General features: G+C 35.7%; 1 protein-coding gene across 1 annotated transcript in view; it reads left to right on the top strand.

The window, feature by feature from the left end:
- LOC150095207 (cilia- and flagella-associated protein 44-like) overlaps positions 1-12,496 on the top strand; it is a 267,172-nt gene that overhangs the window by 70,508 nt on the left and 184,168 nt on the right. The window contains exon 4 of the mRNA XM_090410619.1: positions 812-926. Coding sequence (XP_090266745.1) covers positions 812-926 — 115 coding nt within the window. The remainder of the gene's footprint in view (positions 1-811; positions 927-12,496) is intronic.

The following is a 12,496-nucleotide window of genomic DNA, read 5'->3' as shown; positions in this document are numbered from 1 at the left end:
GTTCCATTTTCTCCAGTTTGTTTAACAAAGTTAGTCCCATCCTGTTGATGCAGTATAATCGTTCTCATTGAGGGAACCATGTTAGTGGATTCTTTGATATGTCATAATTTGGAGAGGGGAGAGATGTTGTGTTGGTGTGCAGGAGGTGGTCAAGGGGTGTTTGAAGAATGCAGTATCTGAACATAGAGTCAAAAGCATAAATCACATAGGAGTTAGTTGGATATAAATGTGAATACACGATTTCACTCATGAAAATTATTTTTTAAATAAAAAAAAATGTTAAAATTAATTTTCATGAATGAAATAGTGTAGATCTGGGAATCCTTGGGATTTTGAAAAAAAAAATAAAAATCTCCAGTCTCTGGAACAGAAAAATAGTCCTTAGAAACCCTAATTATATCAGTGAAAAACTTAAGCCTCCAACAAATTTACAAAAGCCAACTCAGCTCTCAGTGAAAATCTCTCTCTCTCTCTTTCTTTCTTTCTCGAACATTGTAATGGCATCTTCTAAGCATTGCATCCTCAACTCAGCTGTATAAAGTTTTTCTTTCCTTGAATTTTTTGTTGAATCTTAAAGTACAGTAGGACTAATAATCTTTTATTTTGGGGATAAATTATCCTCAAAAAGTATATCCATCCATAAGTAAATTGATTGTTTGTTTCCTGCCTAAAAGGCCTTTATTTCCTTAAGCACAACTTTCTCATAAATGTTTAAATCTTTCTTTTGTAAATTGTGAATACTCAAGATATTAACATATATGTATTAGTAATAAACATATATGTTACAAGTTTATTTCTGTATGATTTGTAGATTTGTTACACTTGTCAGAGAGTTTAAGATGTTGAAGCATTCTGATAGAGAGGAACAGGAAATTCAAGATAAAATTACATCAAAACAAAATGAAGAAAAGAATCTCACAAAACAAGTAAGTTTATCTTACATGATTCAAAAAATTAAAATATTCATATTACTAGTGTGCTTAAGGGTCAAAGGAATTAAGGGATGATTAAGCGTCAAAGATGTATAACTGAGAGGAGACCTCCACATAGCCTTTAAAGGAATGCAGAGAACCAACCAGGGCTTCTAACCTAACGTAAAATCCTCGCCTTCTTTTGGTGCACCCTGATAGGTATCTACCTGAATGCTGAACGAACAAGGATGTGCTGGCAATTTGGTACTTAGCTGACAAATTGTATTCTTATTGACTTAAACCCCAAATAAAGGAATCGTACAACATGACAGCATTTTGTGCTGGCTGGGGTATTGCACAGTAAACAATGCCCCATTGTTTTTACCAGGGAACCAGGGCAAACAGCAAAAAGTCAGCATACTGGAACAAATCCTGAAACACACCACAACTCAACATCAGCAGAGATCAAGATCAGTACTATCAGCATAAGAAGCCTGAATGGCAAAGAAATGGAGATGGCTGAGGAATTGGATGAGTGCCAGATCAATATAACAGGGGTGAATGAAACAAAAAATGAAAACAACTGGTGAAATCTTTCTAAGTAATAAATACAAAATGCTATATTCAGCCAATGATAATCAAAGAAAAAAAGTAGTAGCCATAGTATTCAGCACTAAATACAAGCACTGATACAAGGCAGGCAATATCAAGTAGAGTGATGTGGGCAAATATCAGAATGGGGAAATGGACAATGAGACTTATTTGTGCCTATGGTCTCACAGAATGTTCCACTAAGGTAGAAGTGGAGGAATTTGTTGATGTTTTAGAGAAAGCAACTGACACAATGAAAAAAGAAAAGTTGGTCCTTATTAGGGATCTAAATAGCAGAGCAGGAAATGATTGTCAGACATACAAAACTATTTTGGGAGAATTTTGAGAAAAGAGTAGAGCAAAGCTAATAATAATGGCAAATACCTGTTGGATTTCTGCTCAGGACACAGACTGATTATTATTAAGGCAATGTTCAAACATAAAAATGTGAATTAATTCACATGGATGGAAGAAGCAAGGAATAAGAAAATTTCAGTGTTATTGTTGATAGTGATGTTTTCTCACTGGTGCAGGACACTAGAGTGTACAGAGAATTTGAAATTGGAACTGATCACCATTTAGTCTTGAGCAAGATAAAATCGAATTGTATATTGAAAAGAAGAACAGGTAAGAAAGTTTTAAAGCGAATAAAAGTTGAGCAACTCTCAGATGTGAACTATAGACTGAAATACACAAAGATTATTGAAATAAAATGTAAGAGTTTGAGAACAGCAACCAAACCTTGGAGAAGATTCAGTGGCAATTCCTGAACAAAATATTGATAGATTCTACCAGAAGGGCATGTGGTGAGGTTATCTGCAAGGATAAGAAAATCAGAAATCCATGGTGGGCACAGGAAGTTAAAGAGGCAGTAAAGGAAAAGAAGAAAGCATATCAAACGTTCCTGGAAAATAAGTCAGCTTGTGCTCTTAGAGAATACAGCGACAAATGTAAGAAAGCCAAACACTATATAAAACTAGCTAAACAAAAGTCATGGGAGAACTTTGGTAAGAACACAGAAAATAAATATCAAGAAGGTAGCAAAATATTCTGGAAGTTGTTGAAAAAGCACAGAAATGGAGGAAAGATTGCTTTAAAATGAATTAGAGATGATAAAGATGACATGAAAACAGGAGGAAAAAGATATCTTTGATGTATGTAGTAATTACTTCGAAAAATTGCTAAATAAAACAAACAGTGACAGCACAGTGGTAAAAAAACACTCAACAGGCATGCAACCAGGAAAAACATATGTGAACTGTAGACTGAAATACACAAAGATTATTGAAATAAAATGTAAGAGTTTGAGAACAGCAACCAAACCTTGGAGAAGATTCAGTGGCAATTCCTGAACAAAATATTGATAGAATCTACCAGAAGGGCGTGTGGTGAGGTTGTCTGCAAGGATAAGAAAATCAGAAATCCATGGTGGGCACAGGAAGTTAAAGAGGCAGTAAAGGAAAAGAAGAAAGCATATCAAACGTTCCTGGAAAATAAGTCAGCTTGTGCTCTTAGAGAATACAGCGAGAAATGTAAGAAAGCCAAACACTATATAAAACTAGCTAAACAAAAGTCATGGGAGAACTTTGGTAAGAACACAGAAAATAAATATCAAGAAGGTAGCAAAATATTCTGGAAGTTGTTGAAAAAGCACAGAAATGGAGGAAAGATTGCTTTAAAATGAATTAGAGATGATAAAGATGACATGAAAACAGGAGGAAAAAGATATCTTTGATGTATGTAGTAATTACTTCGAAAAATTGCTAAATAAAACAAACAGTGACAGCACAGTGGTAAAAAAACACTCAACAGGCATGCAACCAGGAAAAACATATCCGTACGTGAAGTAGAAAAAGAAATGAAAAGCCTGAAATGTGGAAAGGCAGCTAGAATAGATGATATTCGACAAGAAATGCTCAGGAATAGAGGTATAAAAGTCTTACTTGGCTGCACTGCTTAATTCAGAAGACCTGGACAGAGGGATGAATTCCAGATGATTGGAGTAGGGCTCTCATAGCACCCATATATAAAAAGGGAAATAAAACTGAATGTAAGAATTACAGATGTATTTCTCTACTGAGTGTTCCTAGAAAGATTTATGCCAGTATACTTGAGAAACAGTTGAGAAGGATTGTGGAAGGGAAGCTTGGTGAAGAACAAGCTGGATTCAGGCCAAATGGAAGCTGTCTGGATCAGATTTTCCCTTTGACAAATTGTTGAGAAATCATGGGAATATAACAAAGATCTGTATTTAAGTTTTGTAGACCTGCAAAAGGCATATGACAAGGTGCCAAGAGAGAAGCTTTTCAAAATGCTACAGTTATATGGTGTCAATGGGACATTATAACAAGCAATACTTGTCTTTATTTTATTTGTAAGTAAGCAGTTAGAATTGAAAGAAGTACAGGAAGATGGTTTGATATTAAATCCAGTGTCAGACAAGGATGTACATTACCCCTCTGTTATTTATTATCTATACAGATCACATTATGAAAGAAAATGGTATTAAACTTGATATCAAAATTGGAGATGTTCATCTCAGCTCTTTGCTTTATGTGGATGATGTTATAATTCTAAATAAATCTGCTACAAGTCTGCAAGTGTCCTTGACTAAATTGAATAACTGTTGTAATAAATTTGGTATGAAAATCAGCAATAACAAGACAAAGACAATGAAAACAGAAACATTGAAAATATCAACTGCACCATGAATGGAGAACCTATAGAATAAGTAAAACATTTCAGCTACTTAGACACAATTTTTAGTGAAGAAGACAGTAAATTAAATACAGCAATCCCTCAATTAGTGCACCTAATGCTTTCTTTAAAAAAAGGTGCATTAATCAGCAACACACTAATTGAGTATAATAATCTATGGGGAAATGTATAATTCATTCCTCAGATTTCTTTTTTGACCCTTAATTTTTTTTATAAAAGAATTAGGGTATGTCTCAGGATCTAGTTAAAGGAAAACCATGAAGCTGAAAGACAATAAAACATATTCAGAAAAATTTATTATTCTACTTCTTAACAAAGAATTGAGCTAAACTAGTTTGGCAGGCATTTTATTTTTTTTCATACAACCATGGGTATGCCCTATTGCCCCTTCTGCAAATTTTACTGCCTCTCTCTTCATCAGGGTCAGCCTCTAAAGCATTGCTGCTTGAAAACTTCGATTGTACAAAAAATATTTTCAAATTTTTCTGTGAAATCTCTTGAAACCATGAAATCATATAGATGTATAGATAGAAAAAATTCTTAAAATCTGTAACTTTTATTTTTAAATGTATATAGCCACACTAATCGAATTTTAGAGGCGTACTAATCGAATTTGGGTATCGAAAAAAAATGATGCACTAATCGAAAACACACTAATCAGTGGTCAAATTTTCTTCATATTCCTCAGGATCTTCCCACTGTGCATCTAAATTTATCAGGTCGGAATCACTCAATTCTTCAGAATGAGATTTAATTAACTCTTGGACGTTATCATTGAAGGGGAGAACTAAACGAAGGACATATTTGAATTGGTCGCCAACACACGAAATTACTTGCTTTATAGACAAGCAAAATAGTTACCACTTTAAAAACTACAATGAACATAAAAGAGAAGTTAATTTTCCGACGTGTAATAATATTCACGCAATTCATCCCAGAAGATGTATTGATTACCCTATTATTGGAATGAATTCTCCTTTTTGTGACATGCGCAGAAGTATCGAAGGGTCTCGAATCTGTGGGCGTACTATAGCAGATGACATAAATTTTGGAAGTAAAAATTTGGAACATAGTATTATTATTATTATTACCCCAAGACCTCATGGAGTCGAAGACTCATCTGGGAGGTCCTTTTATCACACACACATCTCATCATACCATGCCTTAAGCACACTCAAACTCCTTGCAGACAACACACTCTCAAGCAAGGCATTCCAATCATTCACAACTCTGCACGAAAAAAACCTGCCTCTCACTCCCCTACTCACACCCTCTTTATACAGTTTCTAGGGATGACCTCTGGTTCTCTCCTGATCGCCCACTATTCTCTGTAGAACATCTCCACCATTGATCTTATAACAACCCCTTACCAACTTGTAGGTCTCTATCATATCCCCCCTCTTCCTCCTCTCCATCAGACTCTGCAAATTACATCTTCTCAATCTTTTCTAATACTCAACATTCCAGAGGTCAGAAACTACCTTAATCAGTTGCCTTTGGACCCTTTCCAAGATCTCTTCATCCTTCTGAAAACCCAGTGACCAAATCTGGGCACAATAGTCCATGTGTGGCCTAATCAAAGCCTTATACAATGGAACAAGAATCTCCCTACTTCCACACGTCAGTGTCCTCCGCATCATTCCCAGAAGCCTTTCTGTTGTCTTCACAATTTTGGCTATGTGTCCGCTAAATTTTAGATCCTTATCCACTATCACCACCAGATCTCTTATTTCCTCTACCTCCAACAATATATTCTCACCAAGCATAAATTCTGCATCCTATCTTTGTTTTCCAAATTTTAAAACCTTACATTTTGCATCATTGAACTCACATCTCCATTTCTGTGCCCAATCACTCAATTTATTCAAGTCTTCTTGCAAGGCCACAACATCTTCACTACTCTTTATGGTTCGTCCCAACTTTGCATCATCTGCAAACAACTGAATATCTTCATCCAAATCTTCACCTATGTCATTAATATACAAGTTAAACAGTACGTGTGTAGAGGCTTAAGTGCTGTGAGGACATCATGTTGGAGGCTTAATGGATTTTTTACAACACTCAAAAAGAATTAAAATAGACTTTAATACTTCCTATATTTCGTCCTAGTCACTAGGACATCTACGGGGATTACAAAAAAATTAATGTAACATATGCACAAATAACAAACAATACTAAGCCCAACCACGTGGGTGACACTAAAGTCCTGACATATGCACAAATAACAAACAATATTAAGCCCAACCACGTGGGTGACACTAAAGTAATAAATATGCACAAATAACAAACAATACTAAGCCCAACCACATGGGTGACACTAAAGTCCTTTTATGCACAAATAACAAACAATACTAAGCCCAACCACGTGGGTGACACTAAAGTCCTACATATGCACAAATAACAAACAAAACCACGTGGGTGACTTTAGTGTCACCCACGTGGTTGGGCTTAGGATTGTTTGTTATTTGTGCATATGTTACATTAATTTTTTTGTAATCCCCGTAGATGTCCTAGTGACTAGGACGAAATATAGGAAGTACTAAAGTCTATTTTAATTCTTTTTGAGTGTTGTAAAAAATCCATTAAGCCTCCAACATGAAGTTAAACAGTAATGGCCCTAAAACAGACCCCTGAGGCACTCCACTAGTGACTTTCCTTTTCCTGGATATCGCACCCTCATACACAACTTGTTGATACCTATCGGATATCCAATTGCCAATCCAATGGACTAATATAATATCCAACCCCCATCAGCTCTAGTTTGACTATCAATTTATCATGAGGTACTTTATCAAAAGCCTTTGCAAAATCTAAGTATATTACTGTGTATCCTTTTCCTCTGTCCAGTGAAGCAGTCACTTTATTGTAATAAGTAAGTAGATTACTAAAACATGACCTCCCTTTAGCAAGTCCATGCTGTCCAACAAAGATAATACCATTGTTGTCAACCCAACTCTGGATCCTAGTTCTCACAAGCTTCTCCAACAACTTAACCACAACACCTGATAATGTACAGATAGGCCTATAGTTTGATGCTTGAGTTCGATCACCTCCTTTATGAAGTGGCACAATCTTGCCCTCCTTCCACTCCTTAGGAACTTGACCCAGTGCAAGACTTGTATTAAAAAAATATATCAAGGCAGGTCAACTCTCTGAACTTCAGAATACGTGGTGATATATTATCAAGTCCCACATCCTTATTAACATCTAGTTTACTCAACTCCCCAAACACCTCTTGCTCACTTACAGTCAGTCTCTCCTCCCCATCATTTACTGCTCTCAATCTCTCCATGTAGTCACATTCACAAGATTGAAAGATCTTTATGAACTGCTCATTAAGTATCTCCACCACAAATTCTGCAACAGCTGTCTTTATACCATTTTCTCCAATCAATGTCATCCTTTCATAATCATTCTTTTTTTTGCTGGCTACATATCGAAAGAACTCCCTAGGATTCTTTTTGGCTTCATTAGCTAACTGCTGTTCATACCTCTCTTTAGCTGCTACTCTCACCAACCAAGTCGCTCTCTTTGCCTGGTCTTTGTAGACCTCATGAAATTGGTTATTTCCACTTCTCTTATGCTGCCTCTACAATGTCCTTTTTCTCTGTATCTCATGCTTAATCACTTTATTCATCCATCTCACACCTACCTTATTTAACCTTCTCACCCTTGGAATACATTTAGCCATTGCATCTACTAGATAGTTTTTGAAAATCCCCCAAGCTGCATTGATCTCTTTTCCAGTTAACTCCTCATTCCACATTACACCCGCAAGCTGTCTCCTGAGCTCTTCATAATCACTCCCCTTGTAGTTCCACATATACCCTTTTCTCGCGGGGGTCCTTGCACTGCTGGCAACCACCCAGGTAATCACCTCATGGTCATTCTCACCAATTGGTGGATGATTTGACACCTCATTTATAATTACATCCTCTGATGAGATGACCAAATCCAAGACCCTTAATCCTTGTGTGCCCTCTGTTACATACTGTCTGAGGTAGTTATCCCTCAAAAACTCAAGAAACTCATTTTTTTTTACTTCCAGTTGCTATCTCATCATTCCAGTCTATATTGCCATAATTAAAATCACCCATAATGATCACTCTTTTCTTATTTGCTTGGCTTATTTGACTATACATTTCACTATCACCACCATCGACATTACCTGGTCTATAAGAACATCCCACCAAGTATTTGATTCCATTCACCTCTATCTCACACCATACTGCTTCAAAACCACTAGCACTATTTCCATCTTGCATCTCTACTTTGTATGGACATAACTCTTTCTCTATCATCAATACCACTCCCCCTTCCTTTTTAGTGTACATGGAAGTAGTGTAGTATGCCATTAAAAATAACTTTGTAAAATGTTTTAAATCGATAACTAAATTATTTCATTCTGGTGAGTGATTTTTTAAAATAGTTACCATAAAAATGTATAGATAGAAAATTTTTAAGATGTATATAGGCACACTAATGGAATTTTAGAGGCGCACTTATCGAATTTCGGTATTGAAAAAAAATGATGCACTAATCGAGAGATTACTGTATTGAAATAAACAACGGAATTAACAAAAGCTAGTATGGTAGGAAGTCAACTGAAGAAATTTATATGGAATAAGAGAGAAATTGAGCCTCTGTAGTGCAATTGGTATAGACAAAGCCCTTTGGTTGGAAAGTCCTGGGCTTGATTCTTGTCAGTGACTTTAAGAACCTTTATCTGGTTACTTTCGACTAAAGGTGAGTTAGCTTGTCTCATACAGAGATAGGGGGTTTTTTCACCTGGAAACTCAGGTTTTTTGTCTCATAGAACAGGCAAACCAGCCCCGTGACCACATTCATCTACAGACACAGGACACTGTGGGAGGCTTAGGGCTAACTGCCTTATCCTTGAATTACGGTTAAGAAATCCAAGGATAGTTGTAAGGTCATGGGCACTTAAGTGCCTGTTAGAACCACTGAAGAATGATGAATGAATAAAGAGAGAAATTAATCAAAACACTAAATTAGCTGTGTACAAGACTGTGTTCAAACCAATTTTAACTTATGGATCTGTGAATTGGGTTAGAAGTAAAATACCAAAGCCTAGAGACCACAGATTTGAGAGTCCTGAGAAAGATTAATGGCAATATCATATTAAAAACAAGGATATTAGAAAAAACTTGACATTGTTAGCATCCAGGAATGTGTTAGCAGAACTAATCTCAGGCATGGTCACTTAAACAGAATGGGAGAAGAAAGATAAGTAAAACAAGTGTTCTCTGCCAGGTTGGCAGGAAAAAGATCCAGAGGAAGACCAAGATATACGAGGGCTGTTAAATAAGTAATAAGACTAATTTTACTGTCGCGAAACCACTCATCACAATATTATTTTCTGTGGAATAAAGAAATGTTGCTGTCTGTGTTAACAAAAGAGGCTGATAGATGGCGTATATGGGCTAATGTGCCAGAGTGTCACGTGACTAAATGCAAGCTTGTTTCGGTGCGCCTACGAGCTGCGACCAGTCGTCGAAATGGAAGCGTCCTTGGAACAGCTTTATGCAATTAAATTTTGTGTGCATTTGCAAAAATCGGCATCGGACACTTTTAACATGATACACGAATCTTTCCACGATGAAGCAATATTGAGGGCAAGTGTTTTTCGCTGGCATAAAACTTTTAAGGAAGGACTGCAAAATGTGGAAGATCTTGAACGTGAGGGAAGACCTTCAACGTCCATCACAGAGACAATGATCAACGCAGCAGCGATTATCATCAAGGAGGATCGCAGAATTACAGTACGCCAGCTGCATGTTGTCCTGATTATTTCTGTGGGAAGTGTTCACTCAATCATGGCTGACCATTTGGGACCTGAAACATGTTTGCACTCGATGGATTCCCAAACTCTTGACACCGGAGCAAATGCAGCATCGAGTGCAGGTATGCACAGAATGGAAAGAAAGACTGGAACAAGAAGGCGTCAACTTCTTAAAATGCATCATTATAGCAGATGAAGCTTGGTTGTATCACTATGACCCTACAATGAAACAACAAAGCAGTGAATGGAAGCATCCGTCTTCGCCTACCCCCAAGAAAGCAAAAACTGTAAAATCGGCTGGTAAAGTTATGACCATAATGTTTTTGGACTACGAAGTCATTGTTTACCAACACGCTGTAAAACCCGGGAATACTGTAAAAGGCTCATACTATGCGGATGTTTTACGGACAATTGTACAGCACGTCAAAAGGAAGCGTCCATTGCTGAAGAATGGCTTCTTATTGCACCACAATAATGCAAGGCCACATATTGCTGGTGGTGTAGTGGACCTTTTTCAGAAGAATAACATAGATATCCTACCACACCCTCCATACGGTCCTGATCTCGCACCGTGCGATTTCTGGCTGTTTCCTCAGCTTAAGAAACCACTAAGAGGCCGCCATTTCGAAAGCAACAAAGCATGTGTAAAAGCTGCGGAGGCGGTTTTGAAAGAACTCTCAAAAAACGGACTTTCACATGTGTTTAAGAAGTGGACACAATGTTGGGACAAATGCATTGCATCTCACGGTAGTTACTTCGAAAAAGACCATGTAAATGATGACGATTAAAGGTAATCTGTTTTCTGTATAAATATAGTCTTATAACTTATTGAACAACCTCCATAGATAGATTGATACAGCAAATAGTGCCTTAGAAGACAGAAATATAAGATCTAATAATATTGGATTCCATCATCATCATCATCATCATGCATATCAAGGATTTAGGCCTAGCATGGCCTATTCCGGCCTTAGAAGTCATCATTGAATCATTTAAGAGGATGTCCTGGTTTTCTTTTTCCTAATGGCTTGTATTTTAAGGCTTGTTTTGGTAGTCTTTCTGTTTTCATTCTTTGAACGTGTTCAATCCATTTATGTTTATATTTTTTTATTTTTTCTATTACTGGTTCTTGGTTTAATTCTTTCATAATTTCTTCATTTCTTTTGTGATCAAATAGGGTATACTTTGCAGTTTTTCTCATAAACTTCATTTCTGCTGTTGTTAATCTTTGTTTGTGTTTTTGTTTTATTGTCCAGATTTCGCTTCCATACATTAAGACTAGTAGGGCTAATGTATTGTATAATTTTAGTCTGGTTTGTTTTTGAACTAGGTTTGGTTTAAATATAGAGTTAATTACGCCTGTTATTTTTAAATATTTTGCAATTTTTATGTTTATATCTTTTTCATTTTCATATGTGATCTTACATCCTAGGTAGTTAAATGAATTCACCTGTTCTAAGATCTTGTTATCTATTACTATTTTAGTTCTTGCTGGATCTTGTCCTTTAAAAGCCATAGCTTTTGATTTTTCTGTTGATATTATCATACCATAATCTTTGGCTATCTCATTTATATCTAAAATAGATTTCTGTAAGTTATTTCAGAATTTGTAATTATTATTTGGGCGTTGGCAAAGAGGAGAGTGTTTAAGTTCACATTAGGAGAAAGTTTAATTCCTTGATGTAGATTTTTATTCCATTTTATTATTATTTCATTTAAGTAGATATTAAAAAGAGTTGCTGAGAGGGGACATCCCTGTCAGACCCCTTGGTTTATCTCTCTCGTATATGATAGCTCGTGATTTAATCTTATTTGTATTTGATTATTTTCATATATACTTGTGATAGCTTTTAGGATATTATTTGGTATTTATCTTTCTTTTAATATGTTAAATAATATGTTTCTTTTAACTTTGTCAAATGCTTTTTCAAAGTCAACAAATGCAATATGTGTTTCTAAATTGTATTCTCTTCTTTTCTCTATTATTCATTTTAGGCAAAAGGCCAGGTCTATACATGATCATCCTTTTCTAAATCATTCTGTACTTCTAAAATAAAGTTTTCGGAATATTTCATTAGTTTGCTATTTAAGATTCTGCTAACAGGAAATTTAGTATACTGATACCTCTATAGTTTTTAGGGTCATCTCTATTACCTTTTTTAAAGATAGGAATCACAATTGCTTTTTTTCCATTCTATTGGGGGGATACCGGTTGAATAAATTTTATTTTAAAATAATAAGAGTCTTTCTTTGAATCTAGTTCCTGCATATTTATATAGTTCTGAACCTAGTTGATCTTCTCCAGGTGATTTTCCATTTCTTGTTTCTTTCAGGCTGATTTCTAATTCTTCTTTAGTTATTTCCTTTTCATTTTCATTAATTGTTTGCCAGTTGTCTTTTTTAAAATATTTGTCTGTCCACAATTCTGTGTAGTAATTTAGAAATTCTTCTAATTTCAATTCAGTGTGTTTAA

This window comes from Typopeltis vanoorti, chromosome 20, assembly GCF_054136105.1.
Source record: "Typopeltis vanoorti isolate ZY-2024b chromosome 20, IOZ_Tvanoo_1.0, whole genome shotgun sequence".
NCBI classification, from domain to species: Eukaryota; Metazoa; Arthropoda; class Arachnida; order Uropygi; family Thelyphonidae; genus Typopeltis; species Typopeltis vanoorti.
This window is presented reverse-complemented; position numbering and strand designations above follow the sequence as displayed.